The sequence below is a fragment of the Zosterops lateralis genome (assembly GCF_965231275.1).
Source record: "Zosterops lateralis genome assembly, chromosome: 1".
NCBI lineage: Eukaryota > Metazoa > Chordata > Aves > Passeriformes > Zosteropidae > Zosterops > Zosterops lateralis.
Window position 1 is genome coordinate 110,519,072 of NC_139762.1, and position 23,091 is coordinate 110,542,162.

A 23,091-nucleotide genomic window follows, 5' to 3' on the forward strand; every position below is an offset into this window, starting at 1 on the left:
TCTGTGTCATGTTCTGTGATAAGCAGTTTCTATACAAACGTCTGAATCATCTGTAGATGACAATTCAGATTTACAGTTCTCTTGTTATCAGGACACTCATGTTCCAGACTAACAACACTGGCAACTGATTAACCCTTTCTGTGGAGATAGTCTCTAACTCCTTAGATGTAATATATTAAAGTATGTTAAAGAGGGTTTTGCCTGCTCTGTAGGAATCTGTTAGCATATTCTTGTGTGTAGACCAGCTGCTCCATCCCTTTTTACCCCTTTAGGATAACATTATTTGCCTTCAGATGAGGTCAACAGCCTTGACTACCTGCTGGTTTTATCTTTGTCCTCAATCTCTCTGGAAATATGCTATGAAATTGTTACTTCATATAATATCTTTCCCACTACTCACAACTTCATTTGAGCTTTGTTATTCCAACTTCCTGGACACATGGAGAAGCTGTTGCACATGGCTGTTGATTCACTGCTCAGTCCCAGTGCAGTGGCATTCTTTTTGACTCAGTCCCAGTCATTCTCCTCCCACTCTGTCTCCTCAGCACAAGTTACTATTTCATTCTCTTGTCCCCATTCACCTTCACCTGGCCATTGTTTGGTGTCAGTTCACTGGTTCTGTCTTGCCTAATACAACATTTTAGTCCTGTGCCACCAAGTACTCTCATGCGGTTGCAACTCTTTAGAAACACTTATTGCAGCAAACTTGCTGTTTTGCAGACACCTTGACACCTTTCTGTGCATGGGAAAGGGAACATTAAAGCTAAGTGAGAAACCCAGACTGGAACTCTCTGCTTGTGAAGGCAAACACGATGGGCAGAGCAGCTTCATCCTGACCTAAATAGTTGTGTATGAGTAGGGTTGAGGTTTGTTCTGGGTTTTAAATACTCTGAAAGGCTGCTAAAACAGCACAACTTTAAGAATCCCCTAAGGTTGCACACAAACTATACTTGTGGATAGTAGCTTTGGTTTTTCCAGTCACAATAAAAAAGGTGCAGTGGAGCTTGAAAAGCTTCAGAGCAAGTTGATAGCAGCAAAAAGTTCTAGAGAATAGAAATCTTCAAACTCATAAAGAGATTGCAATGGAGAGGGCATGAAAGAAACCCATGCCTCATAAATAGATAAGAAGTGGACCAAATGACTGGCTACTGTCTCAAGCTAGGAGGCATCAAGTGAAACTAACAGGTTGATTCAACATCAAAACGGAGTTGATTCATCCCGCCATATGAGCTGCTGAACTCCTTGTCACAGAATGACACAGATGCTGAAAGATTACATGGGTTCAAGACTAACTGGACAAACTCAAGGAAGACAAGACAAATCTGTTAAGAATTAAATAAAAAGATCTTGCCTCTAGTAGCCAGAAACGGGAATCAGGACAACTCTTCTGTGGTAACACTGCTGCATGCTTGTCCTGTTTTAAACTCTTCCCTAAACATCTGACATTAATCATAGTTGGAGACAAAAGTAAGGGGCTAGAATGATCCTTGGTAGACTCCCCTTCAGCTATTCCCATGTTTGTGTGCTGTGGGCTTTTCAGTGTGTATGAATTTTGTCCTTTTTACTATCACCACCCTGGGTGCTTCCTCTGCAGAGCAATTGAGCAGTCACATACCAAAAGACAATGTTGCAAATGAGTCTCCACTTTGTCAGTGCAGTGGATACCCTTTGTAGCTGTAGCTCTCTACCACCTGCTGCTCCGTGTGGCTTCTGCAGGGTGTTCTTTCACGTAGCCTAGTTTATGCTTACTTCATGTTTTTAATAAAGCTTTCTGTACAGACATAGGGAAGGAGAGAAACTTTTGAGACAGCATAGATTTTGTAGAGAGTGATGGCTCTAGCCAGACTTGTCTAGAGAAGAGTTTAGCTTCCCTGGAGTGAGCTTCACAAACTTAAGTTTCTTTGATTTGCTTGATTAGGTAAGGGAGAAGTGTGAAGGTAAGTCTGGGCTTTTTTGTTTATGGTTTGTTTTGGTTTTTTAAATTTAAATATTTAATTTTTATGACTAATTGGAAAAGCACTAATTGGAAATTATGTTGGGTTTTTTTAAACATTTTGTTGAAGTACATTGAAGCATCATGAAAGTAAAAAAAAAAAATTGGTGTTGCCAAGCTGTGAATCTGGTATGTTCCAATAATAATGTGATTTGTTTAAGATATGAAGCACTTCAGTATCTTTTAGAACAGGAAAACACTATAACTAGTTGTATAAAAGGAATAAATACCTCATTCTAACAGTGCACTATCTGTTTAAAGGCAGAATGTAAAAAAAGACCTTTTATTTGTGATAGTTGCAGATGAGGCATCATGTTGCCTTTTGGCAAGTTCTTTGCAGACTTGTACAGAGAAAAGAATTAATATTATGGAAGTAATATAATGGTTTTACATAGCTGCTTGTAAAACCAGATCATATAGCTGTATACCAGGACACTTTACAGAAGCTTTAACTTACTTGTTCCTCCTCTATGGAACTCAACAGATTAATCCTTATAATGTGAGATATTTGTGGTATGTTGGAAGGATGTAAGAGTTTTCGTATGGTGTTTGCATACTGGTTTAAAACAGGAAGGGCCCAAAGCATCTCTTTGGACTAAGAAACTGTCATCAGCCTCAGTCTGTAGTAATTGGAGGAGGAGAAGAAGAGAAGATGTATTTTTTCTTGAATAGTTTATGGGTGGAATGGTGGATTAAAAAATATTTGGTTAAGTAGACATTTTGAAGGGTACAAATTTAGGACAAGGAAATAAAATAGGACATAATTGCCATTCTCATGGCTAAAAAGCAATGAGCCAGACAATAGATAAGACTGTCAGTTTGAACAACAACAAAACCAATGTTTCTACGTGAAACAAGTCTGAAACAAATGCCAGGAGGGTGATTATTCCCCTCTACTCTGTAACCTTTACATGCACTTGACTCTAGTTTTCCTATGCGAACAGTATAGCTAGGTTTGTTCCTTACATTATTTTTGTCTTGTGGCTTACGTTATTTACAATTTAAAGATCCTGTGATGCTTGTCTCATCTGAAAAAGCATTTAATTGTTAAAAACTTTCCACTAACCGCAGGAGTTGTGAAGATAAATGATACCCATACATATTTATGGCTTCTCAAATCTAATGAACTCAGAGGAAAAAATCTGTGGCAAAATCTCCGGTTTGGTTTCTTCAGTGTTAAAAAAAAAAAGAAAGAAAACCTGAATGTATCACTCTTGTTGATAATGAAGTTTAGTTGATTCATCACTTTAACAACTCTAAGTGAAAAATATCTCACATATCTTGTTAGTGGATCATCCAATTGGATGCTGAGTATAAATTTTTAAGTTATCGTAGTTCATTTTGTTGGGAGGTAAGGGGAAGAAATCATAATTTGGGAAATAATGGAAAGTAAATAATGGAAATATAATGGAAAGGAATACTAGGACATGATTTTATATAGCATTGGAAGGCAACATAACTTCTGTGACACAACTGAATTTTGAAGGCAAGAATGACAGTAAGATTTGAGGGGGAGGAGTTGCACTATGTTACTATAAAGTACCCAACATAATTTTTGTTGTGTGTATAACTTTGCAGCTACTTCTGTACTTTTAATGCAGAAGTTGCTTGTGACTTCAAAAATTCAGTTGTGAAGAAACAAAACTTTTTACATCCTCTGCGTATGAGTTACAGGGTTTTCAAATACTAGTCAGCTGTTAATTGCTATCAATTAATTTGTAAGGATTTTGGAAAGTGGTGGTGGAAGTTTTCTCTCTGCCTTGCATGCTCCAGACTCTAAACAGTGAGAAGTAATAATGTAGATGATAATCATTCACCTTTGATATAGTCATGATCCTTGTCGTCATCACAGAGCCAAAAAAGTAAGGCTGCTGGTGATACAGTGTGTGGTGGTTTATTTTCACATTTTGAGCAGGGAGGGATGATTTAAGAGACCACTGAATACTAATTTCTGTTGCTTTGTTACCATGCATTTTAAATGGAAGAACAGCAAATGGATTTAATTTTTATAAGACTTGCAGCCAGTAATTGTAAAAATTCTCCATCTGCTAGCAGCTAGTGCTAGCAGCACTAGCTCTGCTTTTGAAAAGAAGGAGGATGCTTGTGTTTTCCTGATCTGGAATGAACTGGAATGAATGAATGAAATGTTCTGAAGGAGATCCCCAAGTGTTGGTAATATTGTAAGGTTGAACTGCAAGAAAAATATCATTCAATGTATTTTTTTTGATCAGCACTGTTACTCTTTAAAAATCCACTTTATTGTTGCTTAGGCTCATTATCTGCCACAAATTCGTTGAACAGAAGTTGCCACTTCTTTTTGTGTGTTTTGGTACAGTTCTCAGCATAACACTCGTTATCTTTTCTGAGACTTCTTTAGATGTTGCAGCAATAATAAACCACAATGACTTAATCAGAAGTCTATGGCCGGTGACTGACCTGTGATCCCTTCCAGTGATTTTCTTTGTTGACGTTAAAAACATTAATTAGAATATAAGAAGTTCTACTATATTACCAGAATTCTGCAGAATTAGCTTTAAAAGTGATTGGACTTTTTTTCTGGAGAAAATTCTGATTATCTAGTAAGTCAGATGATGCTCCTTTGGGAAGTTCTGGAGTTGCAGGTCACCTCACTCCTCAGGAATGTATCGGGGAAGAAGCATTCACTTGCTTTGTGCTTCTCTGCTTTTTTGCACCTCACATGGACCACTGTCCCAGATAGGATGCTGAGTTCAACAAGTCTCTGGCCTGACTTGTTCTTGCTGTTCTCACTTGGTTTCCTTCATCTCCACAATTTTTTAATTGCTGCTTTATTGTGTATTTAAGTCCTCAGCTTCCAAAGCCTTGTTAACATGTTATCTTATGTGGCATTGTGCCAGTGTTGATGGGACTAAAGCAAAGGAAGCCCTGGTTTACTGCTTGCATCTAGAATAAGAAGCAAAACTGATTGGTTATTTCTGTTTAGTGAAACTGAAGCTTTGTACCTGGTGCCCCAGTCTCTCTGGCAGGCATTAGTCCCAGTCTCTGTAGTTTCTAGCAAGAATAGTGTTTTAATTTCTGCTACGTGAAACTAGACTTATTGCATGCATAGAAATCTAAACAAACAATGCTGGAAAAAGTTACAAAGGAATTCTTTTGTTTGGTTTTATGAGCTTAACTATGTAGTGTTGGAAAGAGAGGAAACTGTACTGTGGAAAATCAATACTTGCTAAAACTCTGAAAGACCACACAGAGGACAAACTAAGGCAAACTGGTCCATAATGAAGCAGAAACACAAGATTAAAGTGCAGAAGGTGATAATTATGGACATAAAGAATTAACAATATGTAAGGATGAAATTAAGACTGAAGACACAAACTTGATGTTTTATTTAAGATGTGAATACAAATCTGTTTTAACATTGTGAAACTCTAGAATCCAGAAGCCCAATGGGTTGTATCACTGTTTCTGTGGTTAAAATGTGGTCACTACTACAGGTGTGTGTTTGTTTTTAGAAAAATACCTCAACCTGCACTGGCTTTTGAAAAAGAAAACACATCAACCCTAAGCTGTAATTGGTAAAAATAAAAACAAACATCTAAAAATATGTTGCCATATGTAGCTGGCAAGGAGCATCACCTCCTTTCCTGCAAACAGTAATAACTTCTGTTTAATAAATTGAAAGGTCTTGAGTTTTGTATGCATAGTCAGGTGCAATTTGTTTGCCTCTGTCTGTATTTATTGTAACCACAGATCACATAAATCCTGTTGTGTTGCCCTGTAGGTAATGTGACATTTTTTCCTTTCACTCATTTTCTGTGCATTTCATATGGTAATAAGTCATTTCCAGACCAAAGTCTCGTGAGGACTGACAGATCAGGTGTCTTAAAAAAGCAATAGAAATAAAATGCTTCGAGTTTAAATGTTGCAGAAGCTGAAATGCAACACCAGCCTAATTGTGGCGTTATCCTGGGTTTACTCACCTATGAATTTGATTGTATCTGTCATGTGCTACCGCACTTCCTGCTGCTCTGAAGTCATGTTTTTGTGTTGCTTCTGCACTTAACGACTCACTCTTGTTATGGATATGTCCTAGATTCTTTTCTCTGACCCTCCAAATGGGTATTTTAACTATGTTTAAAAAGAGGTGAGGAGAAAGTAGGCAAGCATGTTAGATTGTCAGGTTCTGCAACATTACAGGCAGCAAGTGCTCTTCACTTTATTAGCAAATGACCCAACTCTCAAGTTAGTAATTTGGCATGCTAACGGAGCTACATTATATTTCTGTGCTTTTTCAGTATCTGAGTCTTTCTTACACTTGTTTTTGAGGATGATGAGCCACCTGATACACTCATCCTTCATTTAAAACGACAGTTTGTATTTAAGAAAATAAAAGTATCACTCTTGCCTGCATTTTTTTCCTACCTGGCAAGTATGTAACTAGCCATGGTTGTGTGCTGTTGTGATTGCTTTCATATATGCATAGTTGAACCTGGTTAGAGGATGGCTCAGGATTCAGCTGTGCTTTGAAAATGGGATTTTACCATTAAACTTGTGGATAGGTGGGGTTTTCTTTTATATATGTTAAATGAAAACATAACATGCTTCAGTTGAAAGTTTTAATTCAAACAGTATATAGCAAAGGCAGGGAATATGCTACTCTGATTTCTGTCTTGGTGCAGCTAATTGCATGCAATCGCTTGAGATTCCCTGAACTGCAAATGAAAATATGACAGAACTTCATGTTCCAGAGAGACGAGGTGGTTTAGGAGAGAGAGGGGGGCAGCGGATGACCTTGCTGGCTTTTGTGGTCAGCTACAAAACAGGAGGACTTGTTGCTTTATCTTTTAATCGTAAAAGATGCCAACTAACTTTTTTTTTTCATATCCCATTCACAGATTTGAAGGGTGTAAAAAAGAACTATTTTATTGAATACACACTTTAATAATGCAATTTAAAAGTTAATCTCACTTTTTTTGAGCAAACAGTCCTGTTCATTTGTTTAGAGGCTGTAAACCTCACTGGGTGTTAAGAAGACAAGTAGCCTGCGTGATTGCGGTAAGTGTGTCACATCCTGCCCTCAACTTTGCCCTCCTTGGAGGCTCTGGCAGTCTCTCTGTGGTTTGCCCACTAGCCAGCTGGGAGTGGCTCGAGAAAACTTCTCTAACCTGTGGATCTGGTTCTCGAGCAAACTTTCAGACTTAACAGTATCTTGGTGCTCCTTGCCAAACCCAATTAGGAGAGAGGCGAGGGTACTGGGGCAGGCTTTCAAAGTTTCACGGAAGACTCATCTGTAATTTTGTGACAAATTTAATTGTACGTATTCAAAGCATGTAGTATGAAGATTGCTGCGGGGCTTTTTCCTCCTTGACAACCCAGTCAACTCCTTCGTAAACAGGAGACTACCAAAGAGCTTCCCTCTTCCGTGAAAATCTTCCCCCCATCTCTGCTGTAGGACTAGTGTTTCTGGCTGTGTTTGGGGGGAAATGGGCAGGCAGCTGCTTTGACATTAGAAGTGTACAATGTCAATGCCAGCACATCTTTGTTAAATAAATATGAACTGCTCCCTCCATAGGGATTCTTAAAGATAACTATCAAGTCAAGGCATGTAACTGGAAATTTGCGTGTCATTTGACTTCCCTGTCATTTTTGTCACTGGCAATCTTTGTATTTCTTACTTGAATGCTGTTTCTTCCTCTAACTTGCCAATCTCTGAATTCACTTTCTCTTCTACTTGTGCCTTCTTGGATCTGGAGTCTGACTGTAAAAAGATTATTTTAGAAACTGAGTCCACTGTTTTTTCTTTTGCTCTGTGAAAATTTTCACTTATGCGTGGTTGTATCAAAAGATTGTAGATTGTTTATGTGGAGCTTTTAAGTTACTCATTCTTCAAGTAGTTCCATTCTCTGTTTTGCCCTGACTAACATTTGTGGGTTTTTTCACATGTGAATGTGTTCTTGCTATATCCCACAGTAAGGCCAAAAAAAAAAAAGTGTAAGAATTATATATTTTTTAATCTCACTAGACTTTTTTTTTATTTTAGGATGCAGTTACTCAGAAAATAGATTTTTGAGCATCAGGAAATTACATGCACAAAACATAAACACTTGAGGTTTTTATAAATTTTTTCACCCTTTGGGAATTAAAGTAGAATTCTTTTCCCTGCTGTTACAGTATTGAAGCTAATAGTATTTTAATTTGAAAGGCACAAGCAGAATTCTGGGTGGAAGAAAAGGTGTTTTGAAACAGTTTTCTGTGATACTGAACAGGGATTCCAGAAAGGACTTAATTGCTTCCTATGCAAGTTTTGCTGTCTCTTTGGTTAGCAGATGGTTTATTTCTATAGCTGTGTGTAATAGTAAAGGTGAAAACTAGTCAGTGCAACTTTCACATACAACATGGTCTCAGGATGTTGGAAGGACTGGCCAGAGATGTGGATCATCTGCTAGATGCATGTCTTCTTAGAGAATCTATAACTAGACAAAAATGTTGTCATCTCTCAGCTGATGGATAAAGGGTGGTGAAACTCTGGATAAGATATTAACTGATGCAGCTTTCAGTTTGTACTGAAAGGGTGAAAGCAGCAGGGGCTGTCCAGGTAGGGAGAAATTTTGTCTTGCCATCTCCTTATATGTTCCTCTAATGGTATGGACTGGGTGCTAGGCTGAGGATGTGTGTGCAGAAGGTAGTGAGGATGAAACTGGATCCGTGTTCCTGTTGTCACGAGTGATGGCGTGGCTGTGAAGCATTACTGGAGGCTTGTGCCATCAGGATGCTGGTGTGTTTGCTGGTGGCAGGTACAGGCCTGAAGAGGTGATTGTGGAGAGTCTCCTCAGCAGATGAGTGTGAGCTGGTTTTGATCCTGCACTGACAGGTGTCAAGCGTCTTGATCAGTCACTGAAGAGGAGAATAGGGCGTCAGTGAGATAAGAGGTGATAGCGAGAAGGAAAAGGGCTTGAGGCCTGGCTTTGGAGAGAAAGCAGGGTAGTCTAGGAGGGAGGAAATGCAGAAAAGGGAAGTAATAGCAATATGGTGTGTGGAGGAAGCACATACAGTTCCTTTAAGTTTATTTTGCCTGTTCTCCTTCTACTTGTGTGCCTGTCATCTTGTGACAAGGTGTTAGCATAATCCATTGGTGAGTGACATAACTGTGTCACCGATCATCCCCTAGAGGTTTGGGGTGCCTGCTGTGCTGCCTCTGGGTGAGGGCTGGGTGAGGGGGTGAGTCAGGGGCAGCCCTGGCAAGGCAGCCGCTGTGTGCCCTCGCTGCCTGGCTGAGTGCGGCACTGGAATTTTCCAGGTAGGGCACAGATAGAGGTGAGAGGGAGAGCGCGTGGGATGGGATTTGGATAGGGAAGGGCTCGTCCTGGGGAGAATGCCGAGCCTCTGGTACGTAAGGGAACGCCAGTAATAAATAAACTAATAAATCAGGCGAAAATGCAGCAGACCCATTTAAAAACATCTAACGCTGCCTTTGCGTTTTATTACCTTTTCATTACCATTTTCCTTTATTAATTTGAAACATGCACTGACTTTTCTTTTTTTTTTTTTTTTTTTCTCTCTCTCTCTCCCTCTCCAGCGTGGATTTCAACACATACTTGTGCGGGTGCCAAGAACACTGTGTTCTGTTAAGTCACGGGGTGACGTCGGGCGCTGGCCATCCGCCAACCTGGGTCAAGTTCATTCAAATAAGTTTCAGCGGCGGCCCTCGCTGCCCCAGCCCCGACAGTCCTGCCTTCGTGTGGTAGATGGCTCTCTTGCGTTAGTTTTCCGGAGAGCTTGGGGTTTCAGGGCTTTAAATTTTTACAGGCTTTTGGATTTTCCGTCTTGTTTGCAGAGGGATTAAAAAAAAAAAAAAAAAAAAAATAGCCTGACCTCACATGAATCTGTGAGGAGAGACAAGGAGATGGCTATGGGTTTATGGGTTTACTGAGCAGAACAAGGTCTGCAAGTTGGAGCATGTCCTCTGCCCACTGATTTTTATTATTTCACTTTTTTTTTTTTTTTTTTTACTCCTGTCCTTGGATGGCTTTTAATCATGATGTAAAGACTTTGTGTCTTTAAAGCAGGAGCTACTCCTGAGTTTCCAGTGACAATCCTGTTCATGACAGGAATAGATGAAACGGCACAAAGTGTGTAAAAGCGGCAATGGCTGTGCTAGATTAATCACTTCCCTTTCCTACAGGATTTTGTATTTTGCTCTCTTAGTTCTTGAACTTCAGACTGCTCTTAAAAATGCATTAAGGAGAGAAATCTCTTAGTTGGGGTGAGCTTCCCATGTACAGGATTATCCCATGTCACGGTGTTAAAAAATCAGACCAGTTTTCTCAGTCTCTTTATTCCAGCTTCCCTTTCAGGGGACTGTGTTGTTGCTACTTTGCATAGCAGCATACTTTTCCTTCCTGTAACCCTACCAGAAATCACACTAGATCCCCTCCCCTTCACTTCCAGTAACTGCTCTGTGAGCAATAATTTTGGAACTACTGGCAAAATAAGAGTCTTTGACAAGCTTCTAACATCCTTACAGCAGGACAGCATTTGTAACACCAGAGACATCACTAACTGGGCTCTAAGACAGCTGTTGATATTTTAGTGTTTAATGAGAAACCCATTCTTCCTGTTTGCTTCTGGGATATATATTTTTAATTAAGAATGAGATCTCTGGGAGAACTTGGTGTTTCCAGAGAGAGCTGATTGGTTTTAAAGAGAATAGAGAAGTGAATTTGCAGGTCATGATTTAGATCTGTTTTCACCATCTCTCGTTTGAACAGATTAGCCATTTTATTTTTATTCTTTTTAGCTGTGCACTGAGTTTCTATGTCCTGGCTCACTTGATATTTGGCTTTTAAGGGAGAGAAACATAGTAGTGTCAGGTTCCCATGATTCAACACCCACTCCTGAGTTACCTGTTGGTGCTTGCTGGCTTATCTTCTCTGTGTGGGAGAGTGGAGGATGATCAGATTTGTGTTCATCACTAGGTGTCACTCACTTGCAATTACTTAAAGCACATTTCAGGGTAAAATTAAAAGAAACAAGAAACTCTCTTGCTTCCTACCTCACCCTGGTGTGGGTGTGGGGGGGAGAAGAAAATAGTGTGAAATCTGAAAAAGAATATTTTCTCATCCTTCTTCCCCATAAAACTATTGTATGTGGTGCTTTGTAGTTTTATTGCTTTAAGTGTGTCTTAGTGTGTTGGCTTTTTTTTCTGGTATGGTTCTGTTGATGTAAGATAATATTTTCTTGTATATTTTCAATTATCTTTTCTGCTCTCTTATCAAGTGTGTAAAAACTTGAAGAGCAGATAGCATGTAAAAGGGAAAACTAACTCAAGGGAGGTGCAGTGATGTAACTACAGGATCATTGGAGAGAATGCTTGGAAAAAAATGAGATGACAGGACTCAAAATTGTTCCTGGAACTTGACCGCTGAGTTATGTTGGGCAAAGGATGCTGATTAAAAACTGTGCACATATAAAGATGATTTATCTTTGTGTTGTTTAACAAATTATGTGGAATGTGATGCCTCAGCTGGGTCCTGCTCAGCCTTCTCTTTCATCAAATGATTAGTGTGGGGAATGTATGTTCAGTTGTTGAAATACAGAATATTTCAAAATTCTAACACCAGTGCTGAATAAATAAAAGTGAGGGAGAGGAGGAAGGTTAAACAGTGAAATTCAATAGATTTGTTCAGTGCACACCAAATGCTCAAAGTATTTTATTCCAGAGGAAGATTTTTCAGAGAGTATAAAAGTGTCCATGTAGATAGCTGGAAACTTTATTGGCAAGGATGACAAATTTCTTTTCCTGTATCTCTCACCCTTCCCCTGTATTTTTCACTTGAAATGGGATGTGTGTTTTATCCAGCCTGGTTCTGTCATTTGGTTTGGGGGCTGGGACTGTTGTGGATTAGAATGTTTTGTAGACTGTTCCTTCCCTCCCTTGTGTCCAAGTGAACTAGGTCTGAGTTGTGTCCGTCTCTTTGGGAAATTGAATCTCCTGGATGGTCTCGAGGCAGTAGTTGCTGGGCTATGTTCTAGAAACGTCTTCAGTGGTGTTAAATGTAGACTTGGAGTGTTGGTAAAAAAAAAAAGGTGAAAAACCAAAGCTTGTCTATTGTGCATTTCTTTTTCATCCTCTGTCCTGTGTAACCAGAAGCATAAGTTCAAAAGGTATAACTATATACAGAAATTACCTTCCCCCACCCTGTCTCATGCTAGAATAGCAGAGGCTATTCAAGATCACCTGCTTCTCTGAGAAAGGTGACCTAAGCCAAGGAAACCCCCTCTAGACAAAAGTCATTATTCCTGCAAACCTGCAATGATGATTTGCTGAAAGTAACAATAATAGAGCAAATCTGCTATGTGGATATCCACAGAAGCTACGTGCTAACCGTATAAACACATAAATCTCTTAAGCTCTGTGTCAGACCCTGTGTTTACAAAGTCTTTGCTCATATTTAGGCCCTAAAACCAGCATGAATTTCTTATGACAGCTGAGAAGAAAACACGCAGCCTCCACTGATACCTGCACAGATATGACAAAACTCTTAATCATAAGATTTAGTTTCCCTTTGCGAAGATTATAGGTTGAGATTCATCTCCTTGTTCTATCTTGGATTACTAAGTGTTTGTGGCTGTGTGTCACTGTATTTATCTAGTCCACATGCTGTATTTGAATTTAACTGAGAGTGTGTTTGAATGAATAAAGTAGCATAATTTCCTTCCCTTCCCCTGAAGGAGAGGTGGGTTTCTTTTAAAGTATGGCAGCTATTATGACTAACTATATAATTACACCTTTAATCAGACTAAACTATTTTAGATACACAGTAGCCCCATTTGGCCCCTCAGTGTTGAACTGAAAACCCTCTAAAGATGCATAGTATGGCACATAGTCATCATCACCTTTAATCACTCAGCGTGTTAAAGCCACTGTGCAGGAGTGCACATGGCTGTGATTTACTTTTGGGGGTAGTGGTGAGGACAGAGAAGAGGTGCATGTTACTGAAAATTCCTTTTTCTGATTCTGAATCTGTGAGGACACTATTGTTATAGCTCTTCTTGCTGCCTCTGATCATTTTGCCAGCATTCAATGGATTTCTTCTACTGTTATATTGCATTTGAAGGTGAATGTGGCTCTGATTATGTGGGGAGAAGTTTTTAGTCTCTCTGGGCTCCTGAAGCTGCTGATGGGTGTGGAAAGCAAGTGGTTCAATACACAGAGGATTGGCCTCCAGAAAGCCTCTCTTTGTCTGAACAATGAGCAAGGTGTCCTTGTCCTCACAGCTCTTCAAAGACACAGCAGGGCTGTTGAGTGTTCCACTTTGTGCAAGCTAAATGCAGGTCTCTAATTTCTGGGATTCATCCTTAGTATAAGAAAATGTACTGCCACCACTAACGTACCAGTTTTTTAGTTCACACATTTCACCTCTGGTGTTAATTCTATGACTTTAATAAAGCCTAATAAGTGCTATTTCTTTCAGACCTTAATTATACTAGTCACAATTTTAAAAAGAAATCTTCTGCTCTAGCTGCAATACAGTTGCTTCTAGTATTTACTTCAGTTGTGTTTCATATTTTGCCTAATATGGTTTTGTTTGTTTGTTTTGGGGGGTTTTTATGTAAAGAGGAAGAATAGAGGAGGAAAGGGAGGGGCAGATGCCACATAATGAAGGGATACCAGCAGAAAGGCAGCTCTGTCAAATGTCAGATGCATGGATTTTACAAGGTGGCACACTTGGTTTATTTTTGTTGTCATTTCTGAAACTAACATAAGCTAGTTTCAGGCTAAAATGTTAAATATTGTTGGGAGAAGGCTTGAAAATAGCTGAGAATGCTATTTAAGGAGGCTAAAAAGAGCTTAGAGTTATGCTGTGATCTCACATGGAAAGGCCCAGGGTTCAGACATGAGCAGACCTGTGGCTCCAAGACACACATGCACTTGGTAGAGTTCTCAGTCTTAATTATGCACAGTCTATTTTACTTCACCATGCTTTAAAAATTCTGAGCATCATGTTTGCAAAAGGGATCATGACAAATCTAGAGTTTGTTGCCTGTTAATGCATGTTTTCTCACAACTTACTGGGCATACACAAGTATTGCATAGGGATGTTGGTACAACACTAAGATAAGGGCAACAAATTAAAGCAGACATAAGAAATGGGACAGCCTTTGTAAAAATGTTCAGACAACTCATTCAGCACAACTGTTGATGTCTTGGCCTTGAGCTCAGTTGGTGGAGCTGCTGCTGCCAAGATAATGTGTGTGATGTAATTGTGCCAAGCCCATACTATCACGGTATTACAGCAAAACTGTCTGTGAACTGGGCACATTCCCAGTTATGTTCAGGTACAGTAACAAGGTAAATGGAAAGGTTTTGCCAGTACTGTATATATGTAGAGTTACAGCTTGAAGTGGGCGTTTTGAGGCAAAAAGGGCAAAGTGTCTTTTGCTGAGCAGGTAGAGAAGTCTTTCCTCAGTGCCAATATTCTCTTTTACTAAATGACCCTAGAAGGGTGCCTCTCTCCCTAGCTGCAGAGGAGCATTGCAAGCTGCAGAGGAAAGATGTAAGAATGGCTGCATAGGACAGATTAAAAACCCATTGCCCTGTCTGTGCTTGTGGCCAGATGCCCACAATGTGGACACTGGGTATATGCATAGGTCAAGCTGAAAGGATTAACTGGCCAAATAAGAATACAAATTGCTTTGTTGCTGGCCAAATATGAAATAATCCCTCATCTTCAGTGAAAACTGGATATTTGAATGCTAGAAAGTTAAGTGGTTTTTATTCAGTTTTTTTTTTTTTTTTGCTTGGAGACATATTCTTAAGATACTTACATAGTCCTAAACTGAGCTTGTTTATGTGGTTGCATGCAATTTCTTTATGCAACCTTCACAAGCCCTTCCTGCTTTCCGAAGTTTTTGGAACAGTTAGTTAATTCTAACTTGCCATCTTCCTCTTTGACTGAAATTTGCAATTTCCTTTCGAGAAACAACTTCCTATTGAGTACTAACTTATCTGACCACTTTGATGTATTTGAAGTACTTTTTGAAGTCCTGAAGGCATTGCAAAATTCAGTGTTGTCTTTACAGCTTGAATTTCTGCACTGTCTGAATTGAGGAAGTACAGAAGTGGATAGGAGCTCATCTAACTAACAAATGAAAATACAATTAAATTGTGCTTGATCATGCGGTGTCATTGTAAAATTCCAAGCTGTGGTAATTGAAACCTGGTTAGGCAGCTCAAGAGGACTGAATTGTCACGTTTTTTGCTGTGATCAGCATTGGCTTTGGGAGATTTGGGAGTTGTGTGGATTTCCAAAAAATGCTGCAGCATATTTTGGAGGCAGATGCAGAAATGGGCTGATTTCTGTGGTGCAGCCCATCATCATGCCAGAGCTACAGGAATCTAAGTCCTGGCCTGCAAAATAGCCATTAAACTTAGATTTAGATGCCTGTGTTCTGTATACAATAAACAGATGAGCTTAAGTGCTAAATACCGGGATTCCCAGCTACTGTCTTTCTGACCAAGGAACACTTAAGCTCCCTGGTGTTCCTGCACTTTATCTAATGCCTGTTTGATGTGGAGCAGGGACTGAAGGTCTTCAAGACCCTTTGAATCTTGTGGGGGTTTTTTCTGCAGTGACACAGCCTTCAAGGGAGAGGTAGAAATGATCTCCTTGTTGCTTTATTTGGTGGCTTGAGAGCTTTACTGAGAGGAAATTATTTAAATTCTCTTAATATAGAGATTGTCTTGTTAGAGTTCATGCTTCTCTGTTGCTTAGGCTGAAATGCCTGGAGTGTTACAGAAGAGCTGTGTTTACTGTTGTGGATGTGCTTTCCAACGCAAGCAATGCATTTTGTACAGCAGTGGAAATCCCTGCAGTGCATAAACTCACACCTACTGAATCAAGCCCCTAAACAGGCTTAGGTGCAGAAGTACCAACTTTGTACTCACAGGCTTATATGTGACATAAACCACGAGTCTGCAGAGTTTCAATGCATCTGGTTATGTCCGAAAGGACTGACCTCTTGCACTTTGATGTCTAAGTGCCATTAAAACTCCTCTTGCAGCCTGTCTTGGCTTTCATAGCTGAAGATAATCTTATGTATTTGCATGCATAGAACATTTTAAGTGTCTTCTTTTAATTGTCATCTTCCTGAAGTTACCAAGTGATTACCAGTTTGCTCTTTTGAAGACTTAACCAATTAAGTGAGGACTTTCAAAGGTCCTTTAAATTTGAACGTGTGCTTACATTGGTTTTAAATATAAATGCTTTGCTGTTCTGCTACCCTCACCCCTGGATGCTAACGTTGCTCACTGTTTTTACATGGGAGTTGGTAGCTGGCACCTATGCAAAATATATTTCAGAACAAAGTTGTCAGATACAGTTGGGAATCACTTGTGAAAAATTTGTCTTAAAGAACGTGTCCCCAGACCACAGGAGATGCTAGACTGAGTCTTAAACGTCAGGCTTTCTGATTCAGTCCTGCACTTACACCACACCACTAGATGATGACATTTTATTGGGAAGGTTCACCAGTTCAGGCAGTACTTCATAAACATCATCTGCTTTTTAAAGTAGATCCTTAGCTTTCTATTACATTACAGCTATTGTTTCCTCTTCCGTATGTGAAATAGGGAATTCCCCAGATTTCTCCCAAATGCTGTTGGGGTTTTTTTGTTTGTTTGTTTGTTTGTTTGTTTTCTTCAATTTTGGGTTGTATTCTCTCCCTGGAAATCTGGTTTAATTTTATTTCATCAGTCACAAGCAAAGTCTTATGGTGGTGGTTGCCATCTACAGAAAATCATTTCCTCTGCTTTCACCAATGTGGTTTTATATGTTGTCTGTCAAACCAGACATCCTCTGTGCTTCTTTGTGCCAGGGTTGTATCCATAGAGAGGCCACATTTGTGCACCTGGTCTTCAGAGTCTTGGCCATGATATGTGGTGGTCGCATAAGAGCTAGAAAACCCATGAGCATAAATCCAGTGGTGTTGCTATCGTAGAAAACCTGATTTATATGCTTTCTGGATCTTCTCCCTGCACTGTGCATTTTAAATGGTTTTCAAATTAAATAGAGGAGCTTTTCCTGGGCAACTATACTTGCTGTTCAGGACATGAATAAGGTATCGCTTTAATGTTGTCCAAATTCTACTTTATCAGTATAGTATTACTTAAAACCACAGAGTCAATTTTGATACTGACCTTAAGTTTTAAGATTTTGAGTATAAGAAAGCATTGCTGCTTTTGCTCCCTATTTTTGTGCAATATGTTTCTGTAATTCTTCAGATGTAAAGATAGCTGTCTTGAAAGTCCTGCAATTTTTTTTTATATATTTGGAACCAATTTCTAGAGGATGTATCTGTGTGTAGTGGGTTGTGAAGTGATGTGGAGTTCAGTTTTAGGGCAAGGAGTGGGTATGTAGGTGCATGCATCTGCTTTCGACATGATCATGTTTCCTTTTCTGTTTAGTAAATTTATCCTGTATTATTACAGCCTTACATAGAAGAAGTTAGTGAAGGTAACTGAAGTTTCTATTCTGCAAAAAGTGGAGTGAATTAAGGAACCCCTATATAGCCAGACTACTTATTAGGCAGAATAAGCTAACAAATTAACATTAGGTGGATAGAAGTACACAAAGAGAATCCTAAAACTGGGGAGAAAAGTATGTGATATTTCCTAAATAGAAAATGATAGGCTTATTTAAATATAAACAAACAAATGTAAATGCTTGTGTGTAGGATGTAGTGAGGTGTGTGCATATACGTGGTTGTTTTCACTGTGGTGTTGGAGAGTGTGGGTGACTTGTTAAATTCAATTTTCAATTTCATAAATGCTTTCTCCTTAAGAAGTGGTTGTCTCATTAGGTAGTCTAAATGTAATTGGACAGTCTTGCTATTTTACATAGGGTAGGCTTTCCGTTCCTTCAATGAGTGCATTCCAGGAATAATGCTACTTCTACTTGGCTGTAGTGATGCAATTTTAAAGGACTTTTGCTACTACTAAAATGGAAAGAAAAAAATAAAATCTCTTATTTTATGCTACTCTTGAAAATTGACACAAATGGTCGACTTTTGATCTGGAAACTCAGTTCTTCCTCCCTTCTAAGTGACTAGTCCATAACAGAATCAGTTGGCTTTTGGCAGTTTGGAGGCAAAATGCTTTTAACATGTCATAGGTTTCCAAGTGTAAATTTGGCTGTAACTGATGTCAGTAAACATGTCAAAAGGATTTTAATCCAGAAGTCTTGGTATGTGTTAAAGTTACATTAAGGGTCTGAATTGTAGTAGCTGTGCAAAATTGTAAGTCAGCATTTTGAATATCAATATTTAATTGATGCACTTGTGATTATATTTTCTCATTATTTTGACATAAGAACGTAAACCTGAAGAGGAATCTTTTCTTCAAGAATATTCAAAGGCATGTCTGAATCCTGAAAATATATTCCCCTTTGTGCCTAAACTAAATAATCTTGCACCATCATATGACACTGTGTTTGTTCTTTTTCTAAATTTTCTTAACTAAATTTTTTTGCTTTAGTCTAATAATGTAATTAGTGTGTAGTTTGATTTTAATGAATTGATAACTGTAGAACACAAGGTAGAACACCTACCTTTCCTTTGGTATCTAAAAACTTGTTTTAACTTTGGCTTTCCATATTTGAGAAGAGTTACAATAAACTGATAGACTTGTTTAGTTGCTATTCCTAGCACTGAAAGGAAATACTGTGTGAGTTGTTGTTGGGGTAGATGATCCTACAAGTTGTAGTCTAAATCATTACAGCATCAATATAGATAAGCTGGTCAGATTTTTGGCAATGTGAAAGCAAGGTCTTGCTCTATTGCAGTTCTGCCATATTTTGTACCCTGAAGAATGACCCTAGACACATGTGAAATTTTGGAGTTTTTAAAAGACAGATTATTTTATTATTATTATTATTATCATTATTATCATTATTATTGTTTTTATTCAAGCCACATCTGCTGCAGTGTCTCACCCATTTTTCTGACCAAAATGAAATTACTGTTGTTGTGAACTGGAGAATGCAGATCATCCAGACAGCAATTTAGTTTGCTCTATGCACGAGTATCTCTTTGGTCATTGGGAGTGGGAGATACAAAATGATGTAGTGTTTTAGTTACCATAAGACCCTGATGACCACTCGTTGCTACTGAAGTAATATGAGTGCATGCTGCATTGTTCTCTAGACTAGGGAAAGAACTTCTGATTAAATTAGTTGCCAGTAAGACAAGCACAAAATTGATACAGTGGGTGCCAAAATTTGTACTTCTGCATTTAGGCAATAAAGCTGCCTGTCACAAATTCCTGAAAATGGTGCAGCCGGATGCCCAGAACTGCCTGAGTACTTCTTCAAAGCTGCTGTCACTGTCCCTTTCCTTTCTCAATTTGGCTTTTTTCGCTTCCCCCATCCCAAATTTTCAGTGCTGAGCACAGCTCCCAGAGCTTGCTGGTGTTTGAGAGTTAACTGCTGTTTAATGAAAACTATTCCTCTTTTTTTTTACTTTTCATACAAAATTTGGGCTCAGGTTTGTGGCCCCAAACATTTCATAAAATTACAACTTGCATGATATTTTTAGTTGCTTCATGCTTCAAACATTGCAAGTTTTTGATCAGAATGCTAATATGTCACTTCCAACTTCAAGAGAAAAAGATTTGCAACATTTTTAAACACCTAGCTAGCTGCAGAATTCAGTCTGAAGGACAAATATCATATAAGCATTTTTACTTTTGGAAGAGAAAAATGAGGAGAATATGTTTAACAATATCTTGAAGGACAAATTTCTAAATGCTCTTCTGAGATGTTGAATTAACACCTATGATTTTAACATTATCTTGTCAGCTTTGAGCTTCCCTTGTATTATAAAAAGGAGACACACAATCCCACATGCGAATTTTGCGCTTTCTACGTGTAAATACACATTGACATGTGTTAACAGAATAGAAAAGAAGATGACAGTTTTTCATTATTTTCCCTCTCCCCTTCTGAAGCACTGCTTTAAGAATGGAAGTGAAATTGAACCATCATAATCTCTCAATCTGGTTTGAGATAGTGGAGGCATGAAGCCAAAAGTTGTTGGTGACTGCTGTGGCAACCAGTCAACTGTTGCTTTTTCAAGTATGTTAAAGTGTGCAGACATGCACTGAGGCTTTCTTTTTCTCTTTGCCTGTAATTGAGAAGAATTACCTTAATTCTTCTTAATAATACTACTTTATGCTTTATAATCCTTATAAGGAAATGCTTAATACAAATTATGGATATTTGTATTTCAGGACTCCTTTCTTTACAAGTTCTCCTTGTCAGCTGCTAGCCTGTTCTTGGAGAATTACAGTCCTTGAGTCTAGCTGTGTAAGGATTGTATTTGATTACTGGGACATTTCAAGTGTATGTTCCTGATAAGTTTATGTGTGTGCTTATTTTCTACAAAAGTTTTAAATATCTGTGATTGTCTCCATGGGTTCTGCAGTGTATTTCATACCCATATTATGGTAGTCATGTCACTGAATGTAATGCAAAACACCTGTATGACAGCACACACATTTTTATTCTAATCTGGATCTCAAAGGACTTTTGAAATATTTTTATGTACTGTGAACAATCAGCACAGCTAAATGTGTCAAACTTAAGACAGTATTGTAGCAGATAGCACTTTAGACTCTCTCTATAAAGTGTGTATTTGCAGCAACATTACAATTTTCAATTCCAATGCCTTACCCAATTGATGGTTAGTTTATCTTCCTTCTGTTTTCCCCGAAGTTCACGCACATGATCTGAAAGAAAATCCTGTAAACTTCGTGTTGGGCTTAATTTTCTTTGTTCTTTATCCAAACAGAACTAACTTTAGCTGAGTATATTTAATGTATTTTTCAAAGTAGTTTCATTGTTTGGTGTTCTTTGGCTTACTTGGAAAAGCAATGAAATGAGTCTTCTGTTTCTTTAGCCTACATATAGGTGCTCTCATCAATATTAGAAATCAGTTTAGATGAAGGTGGTGCTTTTGTGTGCATGCACATGCTGTCATCACTGACACAGTATTTCAGACATGGTAAGACATTTCCTGTCCTGAAATGTTTGCTGTTTAAAGTAGTTTTAACAGTGCAAAACCGCAAAATGATCTAGAAAAGGTAGGCTGTGGAAGGACTTCTGGAGAGGAGGGAAAGGGTTGGAAGAAGCTGGAAATGAAGAGGAGGGAAGAAATGAAGGGACTATTTTAGGCTTTGGGGGCAGTTCTGCAGGAGTTGTGAAGCAATAAATGGGGCAAAGGGAAGCACAGTCAAGTGAGAAGAATGTGCAGTGAGTGGGAGTAGAAGAAAATGAATGTAATGTGCTGCACTGCCTGGCAGCCTGGTGTCTCCTAAAGCTGCCAGGGCTGTAGCCGTGAATGCTGGCAACTGCTGCAGCTGGAAGTGCAGAATCTCAATTTCCAAATCTTTCTATGTGTCCCTGTGGATACTGTTAACAAAAAATTTTCCACTAAGTGCTGAGCATTATTGCAGAAATTATGCCTGTATTGCATTTGTGCTGCTAGTGTTTCCATTCTCTCTCATTTTCTTTTTTCTTTTCTTTTATGATAAGTGCTTTTCTAAAGGTTTTCACAAGAAACTGCAGATCAACCAAAGAGGAGAAATCAGTGTGAATAATTTTTACTTTACTAAATATCTGTGTGCAATCCCTCATTTAGTTGATTATTCTGGAATTGCTTCCTTTAATCTCAAAAATAACATGCTTACAGTTATCATCTACTTTTGGAAAGAAAATACATAATATGAAAGATTTGAAAGTCTTTGATTGTTCCATGATCTATCTATACAGTGACATTACTGTGAGAAGCACTTTCTTTTTTAGAAACAACTTTTTAAAAAGCTTGCAAGATGGTTATACAGTGCGTAACTGTATTGGCTAAAGATAAGAGAGAAACAATTTTGTAAGGAAAGATTTAATTTGCTTGGACCAAATGATCTGTTTGGAGAAAAAAAACACCAAACTTTTGAGAACTATAGAAGGGCTTAGTGCTAAATGCTTGTCTGCTTTCCCACAGTTATATCTGTTTGTCTAGTAAAAGATATTGCCTCCTGTTGCAAGTATTTGTTCTCTCTGAAGGCTTGGATTAAAACAAAATAGTTGCTTGAAGATGGAAACGTATTTCCTCCTTTAACAGTACCTACTGAATCCTGCAGGTGTTTAGTCTTGGTGCTTTAGGATTTAGTTCATAAATAATAATTTGGCTTTTAATCATGCCTTTCAGTTGAGTCCTCTTGTTACATCCAAGCTTTAACCGGGATGATTACCATAGCATCACCTAAACCAGAGACAATAAAACTGAGGTTTCATGGCACGGATCCACTAACTTTAATAAATGAAACTGACTGAATAACTATAAACAAAGAATGTGAAAGTAGGTTATCAAACAATGTGATAACATCTGTTCCTTGGAAACATGAAAGTAACTATTTCTGTGTCAAGAACGAAACCCTGTTTAAGTGGTATTATAAGCTGACTGCAATTTTCCTGTGTGCCCAAACTTCAGTGTATAATGTTGAGGCTTCTGTGCAAAATGATGTAATTATCTGCATGCCCTATCAGAGTCAGGTATTTATATTTGAAAGCCTGTGTCTCTGTCATCTGGAGGATCCTTATCAAGATGAGAGCTGAACTGCGTGGGATAATATGCAGTTGCATGAGAGGAGACCTGGTTCTGTCCCTGAATAGTTTGCAAGATGCAACACGTGAAGTGGCGTCTCCCCCTTCCCCTCATTTTTTTAAAGAAGGGAATGGAGAGCAAGGGTTATGGTAATTCACTTGACTGTAACATTGGCTAACAGTATCCATAAATTGTCCAAATTGTCTTTAACAGCCAGTCATTTTCCCTGAGAGAAAATGAAGATGTCCTTGTATGATGGAAAAAAACATTAGACAAAGCAGGAAAAGCACTTGTAGGTTGTCCATGTTAACATTTTTTTAGCATTATTTGATCTGTTAGAAGTTGGCTATTGCTCTGATTACAAACTGATGGTGAGATCAGTGGTACTGAGATAATATTAGGAAGTGATAGATTGAATTCTTAATGCTAAAGAAGTCAACTAAACTACTAAAATGATGCTTTTA

At 38.5% G+C, this 23,091-nt stretch overlaps 1 protein-coding gene across 5 annotated transcripts in view; it reads left to right on the forward strand.

The window, feature by feature from the left end:
• SPIDR (scaffold protein involved in DNA repair) overlaps window positions 1-23,091 on the forward strand; it is a 195,159-nt gene that overhangs the window by 21,099 nt on the left and 150,969 nt on the right. For 3 of the 5 annotated variants that reach the window (XM_083871162.1, XM_083871163.1, XM_083871161.1), the window contains exon 6: window positions 9,549-9,713. The exons of 1 other annotated variant lie outside the window; for it this stretch is intronic. In XM_083871162.1, coding sequence (XP_083727288.1) covers window positions 9,549-9,713 — 165 coding nt within the window. Of the gene's footprint in view, window positions 1-8,496; window positions 8,568-9,548; window positions 9,714-23,091 lie in introns of those variants that run through there. One more of the 5 variants, XM_083871165.1, reaches the window with a different exon arrangement.